The sequence below is a fragment of the Crinia signifera genome, chromosome 12 (genome assembly GCF_055691185.1).
Source record: "Crinia signifera chromosome 12, ASM5569118v1, whole genome shotgun sequence".
In the NCBI taxonomy this organism is placed as follows: Eukaryota; Metazoa; Chordata; class Amphibia; order Anura; family Myobatrachidae; genus Crinia; species Crinia signifera.
In genome coordinates, this window is record NC_139228.1 from 7,356,664 (window position 1) to 7,377,647 (window position 20,984).

The 20,984-nt window shown below is 50.7% G+C and overlaps 1 protein-coding gene across 7 annotated transcripts in view; it reads right to left on the reverse strand.

Annotated features, from left to right (window-relative positions):
- Window positions 1-20,984, reverse strand: part of GON4L (gon-4 like) — a 44,177-nt gene that overhangs the window by 5,583 nt on the left and 17,610 nt on the right. For 5 of the 7 annotated variants that reach the window (XM_083166545.1, XM_083166540.1, XM_083166541.1 and 2 more), the window contains 14 exons: window positions 17,163-17,310; window positions 16,799-16,949; window positions 16,595-16,711; window positions 15,150-16,478; window positions 14,148-14,400; window positions 13,850-14,031; window positions 13,273-13,470; window positions 13,053-13,196; window positions 12,832-12,975; window positions 6,800-6,901; window positions 5,811-5,924; window positions 5,678-5,741; window positions 5,205-5,604; window positions 4,094-4,196 (listed from right to left, as the gene is read on the reverse strand). In XM_083166545.1, the coding sequence (XP_083022671.1) occupies window positions 4,094-4,196; window positions 5,205-5,604; window positions 5,678-5,741; window positions 5,811-5,924; window positions 6,800-6,901; window positions 12,832-12,975; window positions 13,053-13,196; window positions 13,273-13,470; window positions 13,850-14,031; window positions 14,148-14,400; window positions 15,150-16,478; window positions 16,595-16,711; window positions 16,799-16,949; window positions 17,163-17,310 (3,449 nt within the window). The remainder of the gene's footprint in view (window positions 1-4,093; window positions 4,197-5,204; window positions 5,605-5,677; window positions 5,742-5,810; window positions 5,925-6,799; window positions 6,902-12,831; window positions 12,976-13,052; window positions 13,197-13,272; window positions 13,471-13,849; window positions 14,032-14,147; window positions 14,401-15,149; window positions 16,479-16,594; window positions 16,712-16,798; window positions 16,950-17,162; window positions 17,311-20,984) is intronic. The other 2 variants (XM_083166544.1, XM_083166546.1) reach the window with 2 other exon arrangements.

Sequence of the window (20,984 nt, forward strand, 5' to 3'; positions counted from 1 at the left end):
TGGCACTGGCCTCTGCCAGGCGCGTATCTGAACTGGCGACTGTCTCTTTTCATTTCCCCTTCCTTCAGTTCCATTCTGACAGAGTGGAATTCCGCACTAGTCTGTCCTTTCTACCTAAGATAGTATCTACCTTTCACTTGAACCAACCCATTGTGGTTCCAGCCTTCATGGAGGACTCGCCGGAGGCAAGATCACTAGATGTTGTCAGAGCTCTGTGCATCTGTGTGTCTTGCCCACATAGATGGCCAGCGTCAAAACAAACACTTTTTAGGTGGATTTGGCTGACCATTCGTCAGGCCTATGTCACTTCTTCTCGGACTCCTCCTGCTTGCACAACAGCACACGACCAGATCGGTGGGTCCCTCTTGGGCGGCTGCCCGAGTTTTCTCCCTGTAGCAACTCTGCAGAGCTGCTACATGGTCAGGCAGTAGAACTTTTGTTTTACAGGTTTGATTCCCTTTGCGGCTGCAGCTTCATTGTTTGGCCATACGGTATTACAGGGTTCTCAGCGCTTACACACCTGAGTTTGGAAGCTTTGGGACATCCCCAGTGACACCTAGTGGATGAAGGAGAAAGAGGGATTTTGTACTTACCGTAAATCCTTTTCTCCGAGTCCACAGGTGTCACTGGACGCCCTCCTCAGCCCTGTTCTCTACCTAGCCCTAGGGCAGGTTACCTTTCAGGGTTCTTACCTTGGAGTTTTCCCTGTTAGGGTTTTACTACTATATGTTTTTATGTACACATGGTCTGTTGACTTTCTGTATGTGTTGTTGCAGTGTTTTCTCACTGCTCTTTTCTACCTATGTTTTCTTCAATACTTATGTATTGAATGATGTTATGTGGTACTCTTCGGAAGTGTGTTTTATCTTCCTGCACCCTTCCGGGCACAATCTTCAGGACTACCTGAGAGGGGAAGTAGAAGGGGAGGAGTTGGCCACACTAATGTTTATATTTTAAAGTGCCCATGCTCCCTGTGGTCGCCTTCTATTCCCCAGTGTAACTCCAGTGACACCTGTGGACTCGGAGAAAAGGATTTACGGTAGGTACAAAATCCCTCTTTCAGCAGCATTTCAAAGTTGTGTCGGGACACCATCAGGTCTACCTGAGGATGGCCCTACCCTCTGAAATATCTGCGGGTGTAAGCACCATTCTCCCTGATGTACATCCTGCCGACTGAGAAAGTCGGCCTCTCAGTTTTCTACTCCGGGTATGAAAATGGCCAATAGGGTTAGAGCACGAACCCAAAGCAGAATACTGCATATATGATACCATATGCACCAGAATCCACTTCTTTCAACTCAGTAATACATTTTGGATGTGTACCTAGAGTTTAAAGCAGAAAAACAAGTGTACAAGTGATGAGGCCCAAGCAGGCTCCTGAGAGGAGGCCGTAGGCAGCGCCTGCGCATTGTAGCAGCTTGCGCATAAGCCGTCGTGTACATAGTCCTGGGAGGATAGGCCAGCACTACAGGCTGTGCACGACCGCAATGCTGGGGCCTCCCCCCTTTTGGACATAATTATAGAAATACAGGAGAGCTATAAGGTACTATGTAACACCAAATAAACTGGCAAGCAGTTAAAGGGTTAATAAGATACACAGAATACAGCAAGCATACAATGTAAGAGATAATGGCACCAGGCTCCTGCAGCAGCTATGGCTGGCTGGAGAACAAAGAACTGTAACCTGAGTCCCGCAGGAGAGGCACAGGGGGGGAATTGCCCAAGCTTCCTTGCAGTGAATGAGTGGAACCCCGGGCGGCTAGGAGTTCTCTATGTCCCCCCCTCAAGTACAGCCAGGAAGGGATGTCAGTGGCGGGAACTCTTTGTGCTGAGCACAGTTCCCTGCCTACTGTCCCTGGGGGAGGGGCTGATTTGGGGGGAGCCACCTCCCCCTGCTAGCAAAAGCCCCCCCCCCCAGGGAAAATGTCCACATGCAGCACCCTAGAAAAACTGACTTCCTTGGCCTGGAGGCGGAGTAGAGGAGCCCGGCTGCCTGGGTGGCAGTTGAAGCGTAACCTCTAGGGTGCTGGTGCCCTCTCCCACTCCACTAGCCACTGTAAAGCCTATGGCCCCTGACGTCTCCCGAAGGAGAAATAACTTCGGCATGGGCCTGCCCCCAAAGAAGAATTCAACTTACCTTTTTCATGGCCACATGACTGTGTGTGCCTCCTGGATTATTTATGTAGACCACTGCTGTGGCATTGTTGGACTGCACTCTGGTAGCTCGGGCCTGAAGGGCCTGCGTCTGTACCAGCGCAAAGAACACTGCTCAAAGCTCAAGGACATTGATGGAAAGAAGAGCCTCCGGAGATGTCCACCTCTGAAACTGGCAGTCCAGTGTAACCGCTCCCCAACCCCGGAGACTTACGTCCATGGTGGGAAGGGTCCAGTCCCAGATGCCGAAGCACTTCCCCTAGAGGAGATTCACCGACCAAATCAGAGATCGGCGAGCTTTGGAAGACAGCGTCACTCTTTGCTGAAGGGACATGTGAAAACTGGACCACTGCTGGAGAAGACAGTGAGAATATGTTGGAAAGGGTGTGAGCTTAACTGGCGGTAGTGAACCACCTCTAACACAGACACCATCTTGCCTAGAAGGTGGGTGCACAGATGAACTGAGACCAGTTTGTGCTGTAGTTCTTGACAGACCAACAGCTGAAAAGAGCAAACCTTGTCCTGAGGCAAGACGACTCTCTGGATGGACGTGTCCATAATCATTCACAAAAATCGCAGCCCCTGTGAGGGCTGAAGCTGCCATTTCTGGAGATTAAGAATCCACCCGGGATGTACTAGGGTGTTCGGTGTCAACTGGATGTTGTGCATTAGAATCACTGGCATAGCGGCTTTCAGGAGGAGATCGTTCAAGTAAGGTATTATCATGATACCCTGCGCCCGCAGAAGCTGTATCATCACTGCCATGACCTTCGGGAAGATCCGTGGTGCAGACGATAGGTCAAAGGGCAGGGCCCGAAACTGGAAGAGCCGGTCTCGGATTGTGAAACATAGGAACGCCTGGTGAGGTGGCCAAATAGGGATGTGCAATTATGCATCCAAGAATTCGTACTTTTCCAGACCTGCCAACCCGGACTGGAGAGACTCCATCCTGAACTTGATGGCCTCAAAGAAAGGATTGAATTGTTTCAGTAAAAGGATTGAATTGTTTCAGTATTAGGACTGACTGCAATGGTTTAAATGTGACCCCCTGAAAAGCCTTAAAAAAAAAACTAAGAAAGATCTCACGGGGCAACCAGATGAACAAATTGAGGTGGATTTGCAGGAACACCTGCAAGAAAGTGCAGACATCCTGCAGCAAATCCAACCGCCTGCGGAATGGAATGGAGAGAGGCGAGACCTGCACCTTCAAAGAAGATAAACGCAAGCCAGCCTCTTCTGCAGAAAGTCCTTGGATTGAAACGACAACACGATGAGCACCAGCCGAAGAAGGCTTACGGGCTCTGAGCATAGTTGATATGAACCTTGAATTAAAGCCTTTGACTCTCAACAGCAACCCTGTCAAAGCCAGACGCTGCAGGTTTGAAGTAGGCACTGACCTTGAGAGAGCAGGTCTGGCCACAAAGGTAGACGGATCGGAGGGGGTCACTGACCAGGCAGGCAGATCCAAGAACCAGATCCTCCGGGGCCAATGTGGGGCCACCAGGATAAACATGCCCCCTTCTGCCTTCAACTTGCGATGCACCCTGAGGAGGTGGGGGGGAAAAGTACATTTGAGCAAAGGGCTGACAGGGCATCTACCATGCAGGCCCCTGGGTTTTGAGACCTGGATCCGTACAGGGTGACCTGGTGATTGTGGCGTTAGGCCATCAAGTCCACCTCAGGTCTGCCCCAACGGTCTACCAACATCTAGAAAAACTCTGGATGGAGGGCCTATTTGCCGTCATCCAGAGTCTGATGGCTGAAAAAGTCTGCCTCCCAATTGAAGAGCCAGGAACAAACATTGCCCCTGGTGGTTCATCTAATCACCCTATAGATGTAATATCACCCTATAGATGGTGTGTGTGTGTGTGTGTGTGTGTGAGAACAGTTACAGCGCTAATGCCAGGCACGTGTTATATGTGATGGGCAATTTTCTCACCTCAGACGCGCTCTTGTTTCCCAGCTGCTCGGAGATTGCGTCAAACGTCTGATTGTGCGACCCTCTCTCCTTACACATGGTGAGGATCACTCTGTCTGCCTCCCTATGTATGACACAGAATGGGCGTCAGAGCTCCCAAGACACCAGAGCTTCTCAGTTACCTCTCCCCTCTGTACCTCCCACCAACCCGTCACCTCTCCCCTCTGTACCTCCCGCCGACCCGTCACCTCTCTCCTCTGTACCTACCGCCGACCCGTCACCTCTCTCCTCTGTACCTACCGCCGATCCGTCACCTCTCTCCTCTGTACCTACCGCTGACCAGTCAGCTCTCTCCTCTGTACCTACCGCCGACCCGTCACCTCTCTCCTCTGTACTTACCGCCAACCAGTCACCTCTCTCCTCTGTACCTACCGCCGACCCGTCACCTCTCTCCTCTGTACTTACCGCCGACCAGTCACCTCTCTCCTCTGTACCTACCGCCGACCCGTCACCTCTCTCCTATGTACCTCCTGCCGACCCGTCACCTCTCCCCTCTGTACCTACCGCTGACTCGTCACCTCTCCCCTCTGTACCTCCCACCGACCCGTCACCTCTCCCCTCTGTACCTACCGCCTACCCGTCACCTCTCTCCTCTGTACCTCACGCCTACCCGTCACCTCTCCCCTCTGTACCTCACGCCTACCAGTCACCTCTCCCCTCTGTACCTCCCGCCGACCCGCCACCTCTCCCCTCTGTACCTCCCGCCGACCCGTCACCTCTCCCCTCTGTACCTCACGCCGACCCGTCACCTCTCCCCTCTGTACCTCCCGCCGACCCGTCACCTCTCTCCTCTGTACCTACCGCCGACCCGTCACCTCTCACCTCTGTACCTCACGCCTACCCGTCACCTCTGTACCTCACACCTACCCGTCACCTCTCCCCTCTGTACCTCACGCCTACCCGTCACCTCTCCCCTCTGTACCTCACGCCTACCCGTCACCTCTCACCTCTGTACCTCACGCTGACCCGTCACCTCTCCTCCCTCACGCTGACCCCCATCACCTCTCCCCTTCGTCCCTCACATATTACCAGCCACCACATGTCCCATCTAGTTACTGTCGCCCCCACATACCTGGTCCACAGGATGACCTTCTCTCCGCTGGAGCTGACTTTGATGTTCTTGGCACACATAGTGAGCGGCTGTTCCCCCAGGTCACTTCCAGCAGGTGTGTCGCTGGAGAGGGTAGTGGGGGGAAGCTCTGTGGGAGTCTGTATGGAGGAGTCTGGCTGAGTACAGTCTATTCTCTCCATGGACGCAGCAGGATGCGGACCTTTAGTTGTGTGAAGTCTCCTAGTCCCCCTGGCGGTAGTACGGGAATTGTCCTTAGGCTGGTGCCTCGCTCTGCTGGAAGTATCAGTCCCTGTGACACCACGTGTGTGAGGCACTGAGCGAGCTCTCTGTACAGATGCAGGACTCTCCGCAATGGACAAGCCTCTGCTGCCTGCAGGGCCCCGGGACCCAGGGGTTGAGCCTAGAATAGAGACATATTTAAACCCAGAGCGAACCAGGGAAAGACCAGAAGGTTCCCTCCCGATGCAACTCACCAGTCTCCTTGTTGGCAGTTCCCTGGCGATAAGAAGGCTGTGGTCCCGTGGCATCTGTGGCTCTCTGGAAAGTACAGATATGAGTGTGACTCACTTCCTGCATGTGAGTGTCCCGTCTGAGTACCGCACTCACCTTACTGCTGCAGTGACTACACATTCTCCTTTTACAGCGCTTCAGTCTCTGCTCAGGCCCCACCTCATGGCAGGAACATGGGCAATCCTTCCCCCCATCCGGCCAATCAGTGTCCTGCAAATACCGACATACATACTCAGAACATGCAGGGGCAATGCGCAGATGCTCCGTACAGGTGTAGGGACAATGCGCAGATGCTCCGTACAGGCGTAGGGACAATGCGCAGATGCTCCGTACAGGCGCAGTGTCTGGCTGTATGCGGCGCGCAGAGTCTGGCTTAGTGCCAGGTTGTATGCCACGCGCAGAGGTGTAGTGCTAGGCTGTATACTATGTGTAGGGGCTCAGTGCCAGGCTGCAGTTGTGGGATGACTGCCCAACAATCGGGATCCCGACAGTCAGTATACCGACATCAGAATCTTTGAAATTTTACTCTGGGCTCTAGTAGGCCCTGAGCAGCGAGATGCATGGGCACAGTGCCACAGCATCATCCCACTCACGCCGCCTGACCCCTCACCCCAGAAAATGCAGGGGCTACTATTTTAGACCTTTTCATGCCTTCCATTCTGTGTGGATGCACCAGGCACAGAGCAAGGCCTTACATACATCTCTGCATCCGAGCCTAGAAGCAACTGGTTACTTTGTCACTGCGTGCCAGCGGAGCTGTGGATGAACCATGGCATGACTAGATCAATGGATAGATTCTGTAAGCTTCAAAAGTGATAAAATGGAAAGTGATAAAATGGAAAGTGATAAACAGCCAGCCAATCAGCTCCTGCCTGACATTTTTCAAACACAGTCTTTGACATGCCAGGTAGGAGCTGATTGGCTGGCTGTATATCACTCTCCATTTTATTACTTTTGAAGCTTAGAGAATCTGGCCCCAAGTATGAGTGCCCCCTAGGGATGACAGCAGAATGCTGACTGCACAGATTATGGGCATGACCTGCCTGTCATTCATGTTCCAGCGATCCAAAGGAGAACGGTCTCACCTTGTCCTGTCCTGGTACAGACTCTTTCCGCCTCTTCTGCTTCTTACTCTGTTCCTCCTCCTCTTCTACATCTGGTAGGGTGACCTCTTCAAACCCATCAAACTATGGAACACATAAGGAAATCATCTGCTTACATCAGTCCCTAGTACAGAGACTCGGCAACCCCAGACCAGAGAGAGGCTGTGCCACATTGCTGCTTATGCCATGGCCAGGTAATCCACAGGGAAGCTGGCGCCGGCCACAGGTAGGGGGCAGCAGATCTAGATACTTAAGACCTGCACCCCAAAATCGTCAACATTGGAAAAAGGTTGACAAGCTGAATGAGGACCCAGAAATGATCGAAACATGACATTTCCTTGTCAGGGTCCATGGGTCCCACAGGGGACATTGGGGTTGTAGGAGGATCCAGGGGGTCCAAGGCACCAATCAGCGAAGCTATTAAGAATTCCCAGAATGCCCGGGCCCTCTCCCCTACAACCCCGCCTCTCCAGGCTCAGGCAGCCAGTTTTTGTTTGGTGCCTGCAGGAAGCAGACGCACCTGATATCAGCAGGGATTACCTCACTGAGGTAATCCCATAAGAAGCTTTTTATTTTTTTAGAACTTTGAATTTGCCACTTAAGCGGCACAGCCGCTCTTGCAGCTGAGGCTGCCCCCGGCGTCAATCATCTGACGGCAGCACGAGCAACCGTGTCACTCCGCCCGACATTCCACCCACGGCTTCAGCCAAGCGAGGTAGCCCGGCGGGGGGAGAAAATTCGTAAACGCCGTGCCCGCCCACTTCCTCTCAGACCAGCGCCATTTCCAGAGGCAGAGTCTCCAGAGACCGGGCACGAACTCTCCACTGTGAAACAGTCTACAGGCGAAGTAGATTACTTTCACAGCCACCCTAAATCCCACTTGCTCCATAGAGTTGAAGCGGTTGATAGCAGGGTGCGATAGCTGTTATTAGGCTATTGTGTGTGTGACCTTGTGCTAGTTCTGTCTTTTTACTCAAAACGGTCAGTACTGTTGAAACTTTACACTGTTGCTCTCTCATATAACTTGATCATATTGAGGTTTCGCCTCAGAGGTCACATACACACAGTGAATATCACGCTAGGGTTTCTTTGGTGAATTCTCCTATTGTGCACTGTATCTTCCCCTCTGTGGGTATATTTGGTATTATGTCCAAACGGGGCAGCAATCAGTCAGTCTCCTCAGCGTCTGTCCTGCAGAAGCTGCGCAGCAGGCTTATCTGAGCAGGATGTTATCCAGTACGGGCTATGTGTCAATCGCTTTCTCCCCCCTGGCCAGTCCTCTCTGCCACGGTGGTTTCTCAACAACCTCCCTGGGCAGCTTTTCATTAATTGTTGGGTACCCTAGTGGATCGCCTATCCCCCCCCCCCATTGCACCCCCTGTAGTCCAGCCCCCTGCACCCTGGGTGGATGACCTGTCGACCACGGTGCAGACCTTGTAGCAGATTACGGTAGCTATGCAGAAGCTGCTGCCTAATGCTGCACAACCAACCAGACCTCTGTAAACTCCATTGCTTTCTGTAGCTCAGGATGACACAGATCATGATGGGGATGATAACGACAATGCAGATGATGACATTAATATTGATGATGACCAGGATGATGATCCTATGCCCACGGACACCCCTGCTTCACAAGCAGAAACACCTGATGTGGCAGCTCTCATTCATGCAATCCGTGAAGTGCTTTTGTCAGACTCTGAGGAGCCTGAACCCACTGCTAAGACCAGAGACGTCTTTAAAAAGCAGAAGGTCATTAGGGCCCAATTTCCCCACTCTGATCATTTAACAGAGATCAGGACAGATCAATGGGAGGCTTTGGGCAAAAAGTCCATCCGTAGGAAGCTGTTGTCCAGATATCCTCTTCCTCGTGAGGATTGTAAACCATGGGAGAATCCGCCGCCGGTAGATTCCCATGTGACCAGGCTAATAAAGCCTTCGGTCCTCCCAATTACCCCTGGGTCAGTCTTAAAGGATCCCACAGACAGATGCTTAGTGCAGTCTCTTAGGGCCATTTTCTCTTTTGCCATGGGATCAGGCAGTGGAAGACGAGCTCCCTCCGGATGCTTCTGAGGACGCCAAATTATGTATACACCACATAAGACAGGCGGCGTTATAGATCATGGAGGCCATGTCTGACGCAGGTTCTTTAGCAGCCAGGGCGTCTGCTAGCTCGGTTCAGGCCCGCCGCATCATCTGGCTTAGGCCATGGAAAGCGGATGTGGAGTCCAAGAAAACCTTGTAACTGCTGTCCTTTAAGGGCAATAATTTATTCGGTGGAGGAGCTTAATAAGATTGTAGCCTCTCTAGCAGCTGCTAAGATGGATTGTCTCCATACAGCTCTGCCGCAGAAACCTAGGACCTCTTCCTTTCGGTAATTTCACCCCCAAGGTAAAGTCAGAGGGCAATCCTATACCAGTAACGCCCCTCCCAACAAAGCAGGCAAGGCAAAGCCTAAGCAGGCCTGGGCCACTAGACAGGCCCCCGCCAAACCTGACAAGCCTGCTGCATGACGTGACCCGCCTCCCGCAATGGGATTCCCAGGTGGGAGGCAGACTGCTCCACTTTGCTCACCACTGGCTGTCTACAACAACAGATGCCTGGGTGAGGGAAGTGGTGTCTCTGGGATACTCCATCTCCTTCGTAAAGCCTCCCCCACTGGTCTCCCTCACGACCCACACAAGGCAGAACACTTGTTAAAGATTCTGCAGCCTCTGTTACGGTCTCGAGTCATTGTCCCAGTCCCGCCACTCGAAAGAGGGCGGGGTTATTACTCGACTCTGTTCCTGGTTCCCAAACCAAACGGAACATACAGGCCCATTCTAAACTTAAAATCACTAAACAAAGTGGTAAAGGTATCAAAGTTCCAGATGGAAACTTTGAGAACGATAATCCTAGCCCTGGAAGCAGGTCTCGCTAGACATTCGAGACTCTTACCTACACATCCACATTCTGCCGGCACACTAGAAGTACCTCAGGTTTGCCATTCAGAATCGCCACTTCAATTCCAGGCCCTTCCATTTGGCCTGGCCACAGCCACCAGGATTTTTATGAAGATCATGGCGGTGATGGCGGAACATCTTCACCAACTGGGTATCAGAGTGATCCCATACCTGGACGACCTCCTATTGGTAGCAAAGTCACAGGAAGTTCTGTTATCACACCTGCAGATAACAATCACAACTCTTCAGTCACACGGCTGGCTCCTAAATTGGGAGAAATCATTGTTGATCCCTTCTCAGCAAATGTTGCATCTGGGAGCTCTCCTGGACACTCGATTACGGATGTCGCTTCCCACAGACAAATGCAACTCTTTACAACACCAAATTCACCTGTTTCTTCAAGGCTCACGAGTCTCCATTCACTGGGCAATGAACATTTTGGGCCTGATGGTATTGACATTCGATATGGTGGAATGGGCACAGTTCCATTCTTGTCCCTTACCATCAACTCATTCTGAGGAAGTGGGACGGCCTACCCCATCACATCAGGTCCACCTTTCTCTCGTTAAACCTTGAGGTAAGGGAGTCCCTTCAATGGTGGCTACAAACAGACCACGACGATTCTCACTACCGACGCCAGCCTCCGAGGATGGGGGGCGGGAGTAGGATCCCGATCCTTGCAAGGCGTCTGGTCTCCTCCGGAAACTCACCTTTCCATCAACATCTTGGAACTACGGGCAGTTCACAATGCCCTGATTCAGTCTCTGGAACTTCTCCAAGGGAAACCTGTGCAAATCAGGACGGACAACGCCACAGCGGTGGCATACATCAACCGCCAGGGAGGTACCTGCAGCAAAGCAGCTCTCCAAGGTGTCCAAGATTCTCGCCTGGGCGGAACTACACCTTCTGGCTCTGTCGGTCGTCTTCATCCCAGGTATCCTAAACTGGGAGGCAGACTTCCTGAGCCGACAGGATATTCACCCGGGGGAGTGGTCACTCTACCCGGAAGTGTTTGCAACCCTGACAGATCTTTGGGGTCTGCCGGATGTGGACCCAAAGGCGTCCAGACACAACAAGAATGTGTCCAAATTCGGGTCGAGGTCCAGGGATCCTCAAGCTTGCATCATGGATGCCCTGTCTGTTCCATGGACTTTTCTTCTTCCATACGCCTTTCCACCAATAAACATGATTCCCAGAGTCATCAGAAAGTTCAAAAAGGAAGGCGGGAACCTCATCATGATAGCTCCAGCCTGGCCACGCAGGTATTGGTATGTTGATCTACAACAACTGTCACTCAGGCCTCCGTTCTCTCTGCCCCTTCGGGCGGATTTGTTGAGTCAGGGTCCTTGTCTGCACCTGAACCCTCAACGTCTATCTTTGACTGTGTGGCACTTGAAACTGCCTTGCTGAAATGCAAGGGTTTTTCCTCCAAGGTAGCTAGGAATATGATCCGGGCACGCAAGCCAGCGTCCTCTAGGATTTACTACCGGATTTGGCACACTTATTTTACATGGTGTACAGCAAGGCGGTTTGATCCGAAGGTCTTCAAAAGTAGCCAGAATTCTGGCATTCCTACAAAAGGGACTGGACATGGGGCTGAGACTGGCCTCCCTTAAAGTCCAGGTCTCGGCCTTATCATCCTGGTTTCAAAAGAAAATTGCCTTCCTTCCGGATGTTTCTAAAAGGAATAATTCATGTCCAACCTCCTTATGTCCCTCCTACAACACCCTGGGACCTATCCCTTGTGTTGCAAGCGTTGACTAAGCACCATTTGAACCGCTTAATACGGCAGATTTCAAATGGCTGACGGCTAAGACTATATTTCTTCCGGCCATATCTTCTGCCCGACAGGTTTCAGACAGGTCGGCACATTCTTACAAGTCTCTTTTCCTTGTTTTTTATCCCGATAGGGAAGTGCTAAGGACGAAACCTTCTTATCTTCCTAAAGTCGTCTCCAGATTCCATGTTAATCAGGAGATTGTGGTTCCTGCGTTCATGACAGAAGGCCTGTCAGCAGAAGAACGCTCACTGGATGTGGTCAGGGCTCTGACCATATATGCCGACCGTTCTAAGTCGGTCAGAAAATCTGACTCCCTTTTTGTGTTATACGGATTTCACAAAAAGGGGTGGCCAGCGAGCAAACAGACTATTGCTCGCTGGATTCGCATGGCTATACAGAAGGCCTAACAGGCTGATCTTCATATCCCTATTTCCATCAAAGCACACTCTACTAGAGTGGTTGGCCCATCATGAGCAGCACGCCGAGGTGCATCTGCCAAACAGCTGTGCAAGGCTGCAACGTGGTCATCTGTCAATACATTTATAAAATTCTATGCCTTTGACACGTTCGCCTCCCAGGATGCCTCCTTTGGTCGTCGGGTACTTCTGACACCTCAGGCAATTCCCTCCCTTAAATACGGCTTTGAGACATCCCCGATGTCCCCTCTGGGACCCATGGACCCTGACAAGGAAATGTAAAGTTATGTTAGAACCTACGTTGGTTAACTTTCTTTCCTTGAAGTCCATGGGAACCACAGGGTGCCCTCCCTTCAATTTGTTCCTGAGGGAACCCTATAAGTGATATGTTACACTGTGACCGATAACGACCATTCTCGTGCTGTACTGTGTGTGTGTGAGTGCTTGGTCATGTGTTCTTCCTGTCCTTTTCTCTGCTATGCTTCCTGCTTATGGCTTGTTACAAAAACTGGCTGCCTGAGTCTGGAGGCGGGGTTGTAGGGAATTCTTTCTGGGAATTCTTAATAGCTTCGCTGATTGGTGCCCGGACCCCCTGGATCCGCCTACAACCCCGATGTCCCCTGTGGTTCCCATGGACTTCAAGGAAAGAAAGTTAACCAAAGTAGATTCTACCATAACTTTCCGTTTTTCACTCTTTCTGGTGTGACTGCTGACACCTGAGCATTTGGATCCCCAATTAGTGTACCACCGCTTGCTATGCTTTGGGCTGACGCCTCGATCAGCACTTTACCGTCACCAATTGGGACTCCTCATGGATGGTAAGGTATGTAAAAGTGTCTAACCTATGTACTATCCCTATCTGTGTCATCAGCTACTCACTTTGTACTCCTTCTCCTCCGTCCAGTTCATCACTTCGAAATCTTCCATGCGGCTTGCTGGGGGCCGGAGCTGGTCAAAGAAGAGAGAAAACTCTTCCTGGAGATGAATGTGTCCCTTCAGGAGCTGCCACATCTGTGTCTTCAGCTGCAAAAAGACCAGAGGTGAGACCGCTGCCCAGCAGAAGGGTCAGGCTCGGGAGGTAGGTGGAGGCAGGAAGTTACCTTTCCTATCTCCTGCAGGGGGCACTCTGCACAGCTCTGGAGCAGCTTAATAATCTTCTGGTGCTGTGCCGGATTCTCCAGGAAGCAGATCTCCAGCTGACGCAGAAATCGCCGGCTCTTATCAAAGGCTTGTTGTTCTTCGAACTGCGGGAGAGACATCGCAGGTCACATATTCTGTCTCACTCTGCTCACCACTTTTACCACAACACCAGCCACTAACCAATCCACACTCCAGTGCCTGCTCTGGGAGCAGAAAAGCAGCAAAGTCTTTAAGAAGCTGAGGCCAATCCTGGAGGAGCTGTCGCAGACTCTCATATAGGTCCACAGCCGTTCTCTTGTCTCTTCTCGTCTCAAACTCGTAGATCAGGTTGAGGAACTCTTCGTATGTACCGGGGACTGATTGCAGAGCCTCTCGTACCTATGTGTGAAGAGAAAGACATTTACATGCCCTGCCCCGCTGAGATATGACCGGATGCCTGGTTACTGGAGGCCCCACCCCGCTGAGATATGACCGGATGCCTGGTTACTGGAGGCCCCACCCCGCTGAGATACAACCGGATGCCTGGTTACTGGAGGCCCCACCCCGCTGAGATACAACCGGATGCCCGGTTACTAGAGTCCCTGCCCCGCTGAGATACGACTGGATGCCTGGTTACTGGAGACCCCGCCCCGCTGAGATAAGACTGGATGCCCGGTTTTTGGTGACCCTGCCCCGCTGAGATACAACCGGATGCCCGGTTACTGGAGACCCTGCCCCGCTGAGCTACGACCTGCTACCTTGTAACAGGTGACCTTACCCTGCTGAGATAGGACTGTGCAAATGCCATGTCCTTCTGATCCCTCAGTGGGTCCTTAATCAAGATTTTCTCATCATAAAGTAAAAGCAATTTGGAGGCGTCTTTGCTTGCTCGTGCCCGTACTCTTCTGCTCCTAGCCTTATGTGAGCCCTGGGCCTTGTTGCCACCACGTCGCCGCTCTCCTAGAAGAAAGGCTGTATTACAACTCAGCAAATACCGGTTCAGGGAGACCGATGTTCACACTGTGTGGTGAGGGAGAGCACATGGTACTGCCTGATGATGGGGGACACAGACTTACCCACTGGAGTTATGCTGGTCTCCACTGGTGTTGGAGACGGAACGCTCAGGTGACTGGTTTCCAGTTTCTCACTCTCTTTGCTGGCTTCATCGGTCATTCCTTCTGCTTGCTGCAATGAGCCCTCTGTGATCTCAGTCTCCTCCTCTTCCTCCTCCTCAGGTTCAGTATTCTCCTCCTGGGAGTTGTCCTCGGAGTCTCCTTCCTGACTCAGGCGTCTCTCCGAGGCCAACCATGTCAGCTTCTCCATGGTCTCCTAGCAGCACAGAGAGCACAGCGGTGACACAGACATCACATGTATACGGTACAAAGGTGACTGGGTCCCAGCCACACACATCGTGTACCCAGGGGGCGGGGTCCCAGCCACACACACACATAGTCTACCCAGGGGGCGGGGTCCCAGCCACACACACGCATGCACATCGTGTATCCAGGGGGCGGGGTCCCAGACACACGTACATCGTGTACCCAGGGGCGGGGTCCCAGCCACACACGCACATCGTGTACCCAGGGGCGGGGTCCCAGCCACACACGCACATCGTGTACCCAGGGGGCAGGGTCCCAGCCAGACACACGCACATCATGTACCCAGGGGAGGAGTTACAGGCACACACACATCGTGTACCCAGGGGGCGGGGTCCCAGCCACACACACGCACATTGTGTACCCAGGGGGCAGGGTCACAACCACACACACGCACATCATGTACCCAGGGGCGGGGTCCCAGCCACACACGCACATCGTGTACTCAGGGGCACAGCCACACACACACACACATCGTGTACCCAGGGGGCGGGGTCCCAGCCACACACACACGCACATTGTGTACCCAGGGGAGGAGTTACAGGCACACACATAGTGTACATAGAGATATAATACAACTTTGGCAGAGCGAGCGTTGCATTGTGATATGTACTATCGCACCACAGTATGCAGATAGTAATGGTGGCATGGGCACATTAACCTGTGTCATGGGTGGACACTGTACTGTTTATGGACACACACCTGCAGCTCTGGCACAGACAGAACAGACTCCTCCGAGGCAGAAGACAGTTCATCCTCATCCTGAGTCAGGTCAAACTCTTCCTCCTCCTCTTCCTCCTCTGGGACATCCTTCTCATTGTCCATCTCTTGACCATCCAGAGGACTGGAGGAGTCTATGGGAACGCCGGCAGGACTATTCATTTCCACGTCACCATCTGTGGAGGACGATGTGTTTTTCGGGGAGTCTCCTACCACTGAGTTTTCTAGGTTTTGAGGCTCATTTACCTCTGTATGGTCGTCCTCCGTGACGTTCGTGGGTTCCTGCATATCTCCTGGCTCTGTACATGTATTCTCATTCTCAGTGGCCAGTTCTACAGACTCATCCTGAGGCTCTGGCATGCTGCCCACATCCCCAATCTCTGTCTTTAAATCCACTTGTTCTTCATTTGGAGATACAAGTTCCCCGATCTCCTCCTCTGGAAGTTTATTCCCAGGACATGAGTATTTGCTGTCCTTGTTGGGGGTCTCCTTGGCACCTCTTTCTCCAGCAGTAGTAGGGCTTTCCTCCGCTTCCACCTTTATTGTGATGGAGACACAGTCCCATTCGTCGTCCTCTTTTTTCACAATGCTTTCATCAGCCTCCATGGTGGGACTGGTGAAGTGGTCAGAGACCTTGCAGGGCATGGTAACAAGGGTCTGGTTGAAAGGCTGGTGGAGAGGCATTTGGGGTGAATTAAGAAGTACGGTAGCAACATGGACCCCAGTTCCCGTGTTCACAGGTTGGAGGACACTGTAAGGAGTTCCCAGACTGACCAGTTTTATAGCTCCACTAGGCAACGCAAAAAGAAGTGGACCCGAGTGGACGACAGGTGCTGCCTTGACCATAGACGCTCTAGGCAATGTCTTTTTTTTACGTACGCCACAAATGAGGGGCTTCTGTCCTACCGGAGTAGGCACAGCAGACATGATTATTTTATCATGAGTCAAGGGCACACGTTTAACAGTCTCAGTAGGTACTTGGGAGGGTTGCTTCCGGGCAGCAATGGGAAAACAAGCCTCCGCCACTTTTGGTCCCTTTGGTAAGCCGCCAATTCTTTGTGGGACCTGCCCAAATATCCGGATGGGAAGAGTCTGAGGAGACCTGGCTGGTGGTTTTGGAGCGTTGGGCCGGATCAGAAGTGGTTTCAGAGTGGATTTTTTCTGGCGCCAGGCTCTGCGGTAAAAGCTTCTTGGGAGGGGTTTGAGTGTGAGTGTTACGCCCGGTGGTAGGTTCAAAGGATATTTGGAGTCTCCGGCTGTTTTATCGCCCCCTAGCTTCTTTATTTCTGCTTCAATGCTTATCAGGCTTGCCTGTGGAAAGAGGGTGACCATGAAATGGAAGAGAGGCAGATGCGCTTTATTATCAGATACCTTGTAATGGTTCCTCCAAGTCACCACTTCCTCCCATGGTGCAGCTGCTGACGTACCTTTATCCAGAACGGGAGCCGGTACTTTTCTCTCTCCACGGGGGGTTTGGCATCCTGGGGTTGGACCTCCTCACAGCAGGTACTCAGCGCAGGTAACACATCCGTTCTCTTGTAAAACTGCCAGGAATGAGGAGATAATCAGCCCAATAAGGAACACTAGTCCCGCCGTCATGTCCTGCATCCTACCCTCCTGGAGTCACCAACCTTAAAGATGTTCTCCGGAGCCTTCTTCATGGTGAGATTCTTGATTCGCACAGTCAGCTGTTGGGAGGTTTTAGCTGTTAGCAGATATTTGCTGATCAGCTGCTTTGTGAAGTCTGTTCCGTCAAAGTGCTTCAGGCCTAAAGCGAGTAAACTAAGAGGACAGATGGCGTCAGTATCTGTGCAGGGGAGGGGGGGGGGGGGGGGGGGGTGTGGGGTGGATGTACAGATGACTGTATATATAACGGAGCAGGTGGTGGTAGTACCAGTGGGGGGGGGGGGGTGGATGTACAGTGGGGGGGTGATCAGGTGATGGTATATAGCACAGCGTACATACATTATGGGGACTTCACACTGGAGAACTCACTTGTCCTCAGCCTTGGTGAAGAAGACTCTGTCTCTGGGGCCTTTAGCTTTCATGGCACAAGTGGGTAACAGCTCTGTGTACATGAAGAGTGGGCGAGTGGCTATGATCCAGGCAATATCAGGGGGCAGGGTGGTCATTTTCCTAACTGCTGGAGGAAAAAAAGGCAAAGATGTCATTACTGCCCAACAAGAACTGTGCCACCCAAATACTCACCCCACACACCCCTCTCACCCCACCCAGCATTTACAAGGGAAGAATCCTCAGAAGATCTCTCACAGATTAATTGCTCGTCTCTTGATTGCTCCCAAACGGTATGTTTGAGTGAGGAAATGGTCAAAAACAGACCTAAATAGTAACAAATCTCCTGGCCCGGACGAAATACACCCTAGGATACTAAAATAATTGAGTTCTGTCATAGCACTACCATTATATCTGATATTCAATATATTATTAAACTCAGGGACGGTACCAAGGGACTGGCGCATAGCTAACGTAGTACCAGTATGGAAGAAAGGTAGCAAATCTAACCCTGAAGATTATAGACTGGTCAGCCTTGCATCCATTGTGGGGAAAATATTAGAAGGAATAATAAGAGATAATATCCAAAATTTCTTAGAACAGGAGAAAGTGACAAGTTAAGGGTCATACACACGGAGCGATTTTGTGCTATTTTCTAAGCAATCTGACTAGATTGCTTAGAAAGTAAGCATAGATCTCTCCATGTGTATGCTCTGAAAGATTAAATATCTCCAGCTAACTAAGTCAGTGCATGCAGTCAAAATCTAGTCAAATTGCTTAGCAAGTGACTGCAAATCTCTCTGTGTGTACAGAATGAGAGATACTGGTCACAATCTCTCATTCTGAACCACTACCCGGCCTTTTTTTTTTTTAAGCAAAATTGCTTAGCACAAATCACTGCGTGTGTATGTGCTCACCATGGGAGATCTGGACACTAGAAAATTGCCTACCCTCAATAGCTTAGCAAAATTGCTTAGCACACATGGTACTTGTGTATTATCACGGCACCCAAGATTTCCATCGTACGACATCGTATTGGTCGCATCGCATCGTACTCCGACCTTTTCATGCCCCCACTATCCACGTCAGTGTGGAGTTGATTTTAGATAGTGTGGCGAGCGCAGCTCCGGGCTCGGTGCGCTCGCCACACTATCTAAGATCAACTCCACGCCAACGTGGATAGTGGGGGTATGAAAAGGTCGGAGGACGCGTACCGCCGCCGCCACACTTCGGCGTTGTTAGTGGGGGTGGCGTTAACAATGGGGGTGCATTTAACATAGTAATCCCCCATCAGGGTGCTTGTACAATTTAAAATCGCATCGTTTTGCATGCCATTTTAATGGCATGCGATGCAATATTTTATTGTACAGTGAGGGTCTTTGGACCCGAAAATTAGTGGTATGCGATGCAATGGGCGCCGTGATAATACACAAGTACCGCACACATCTCTACGTGTGTATTCCCCTTTAGTTAGCAGGAGATAAGTAATCTCTCGGGGCATACACACAGAGAGATCTGTGCTTATTTTCTAAGTAATCTAGTCAGATTGCTTAGAAATTAGCACAAAATTGCTGCGTGTATGCCCCTTAAGGCTCAGCATGGGTTCGTCAAAAATAGATCATGTCAGACTAATTTAATTAGCTTATATGAGGAAGTCAGTAGGAGCTGGACTTAGGGAAATCTGTTGATGAAATACTGCTTGATTTCGCTAAAGCTTTTGATGGTGCCTCATAAAAGGTTATTAATGAAACTAGGTATTTTAGGGATAGGAGAGAAATTTTGTAAATTGATTGAAAATTTGTTGCACAATCTGGGATAGAGAGTGGTGGTAAATGGCATACATTCCAGCTGGCGTAAGGTCTAAACTGGGAGTCCCGCAAGGTTCAATATTGGGACCCCCCTTGTTTAATATATTCATTAATGATATAGATAGTGACATGGGGGCAGATTTATTAAGCTTGGAGAAGAGATAAACTGGAGATAAAGCGGAGAAAAGTTAAAAGGAGATAAAGCACCAGCCAATCAGTTGTGTTTGAAAAAGAAAGTTGGGAGTTGATTGGCTGGTGCTTTATCTCCTTTTACCTTTTCTCCGCTTTATCTCCAGTTTATCTCTTCTCCAAGCTTAATAAATCTGCCCCATAGTGAGTAAAATTGCAATATTTGCAGAAGACACAAAATTTTGTAAGGAAATTAACTCAGGAGAGAAACACTACAAAGTGACTTAAATAAACTGGAAAGGTGAGCGGAAAGGTGGAAAATGCAGTTTAATGTTGATAAATGTAAAGAAATTTATTATGGGAACAAAAATTAACAAGTTACTTATAGGCTAAATGGAGTTATTATAGGGAATTCTACTGAAGGACTTGGGGGGTCATCATAGATAAAAAATTGGGTAATAGTGCACAGTGCTCAAGTGCAGCAGCAAAAGTAAACCAGACACTGGCATTCATTAACAGGGGAATGGATTCAAGGGATGCCAATGTGATAGTGCCTCTTTATATAGCATTGGTGAGACCACACTTGGAATATTGTGTTCAGTTCTGGGCACCGCACCTTAAAAAGGACATAAATGAACTGGAACAGGTACAGAGAAGGGCGACTAAGCTAGTAAAAGGTCTCAAATCACTAGAATACAAAGATAGGTTAACCAGGCTGAATATGTTATCACTAAAGAAACGGAGGCTGAGAGGTGATATGATTAGTATGTTCACATACAGGATTGGGAATCATATGGAACTGGGAGATGATTGGTCAGTAACAGGCCTATACTTAGGACACGCGGCATGTACTGAGGCTCGAGGAAAATAAATTCCGTACTGAATTAAGAGGATTCTTCACCAATAGAGCAGTAACATTCTGGAACTCATTGTCGGTGGGGGTGGTGACAGCAAATACTGTTACTGAATTGACATCAAAACTGGATAATTTTGGCCACTAAGGGAATCCGATAGATATGAATTACTCAAGTCAGTAGTTACTAGTCAGATAGGATGAACTCGATGGACTAACGTATTTTTCAACCTTAATTACTATATAACTATGTTACCCTTTATCACCCCTCCCCCACATTCCTCACTCCACACACACACACATCTTCCTCACACCTAGCACACTTCCCCCACACACATCTTCCTCCCACATAGCACACTTCCCCCACACACATCTTCCTCCCACATAGCACACTTTACCCCCACATCTTCCTCACACCTAGCACACTCCCCCCCACATCTTCCCTCACACCTAGCACACTCCCCCCCACATCTTCCCTCACACCTAGCACACTCCCCCCCACATCTTCCCTCACACCTAGCACACTCCCCCCCACATCTTCCTCACACCTAGCACACTCCCCCCCACATCTTCCTCACACCTAGCACACTCCCCCCCACATCTTCCTCACACCTAGCACACTCCCCCCACATCTTCCTCACATATAGCACACTCCCCTCCACATCTTCCTCACACCAAGCACACTCCCCCCCACATCTTCCTCACACCTAGCACTCCCCCCACATCTTCCTCACACCTAGCACTCCCCCCCCCACATCTTCCTCACACACCTAGCACACTTCCCCCCACATCTTCCTCACACACCTAGCACACTTCCCCCCACATCTTCCTCACACCTAGCACACTTCCCCAACACACCCGTCCCCCTAATCCCCTTCCTCAACCTACATAACCCTCCCTCTACAATCCCCACCCTACAAACCCCTTCTCCATCCCTCCTAGCACTCCCCCATCTTCTTCACACACTCACATTTTCCTTGCACATAACACATGCCCAACGCACATCTTCCACAC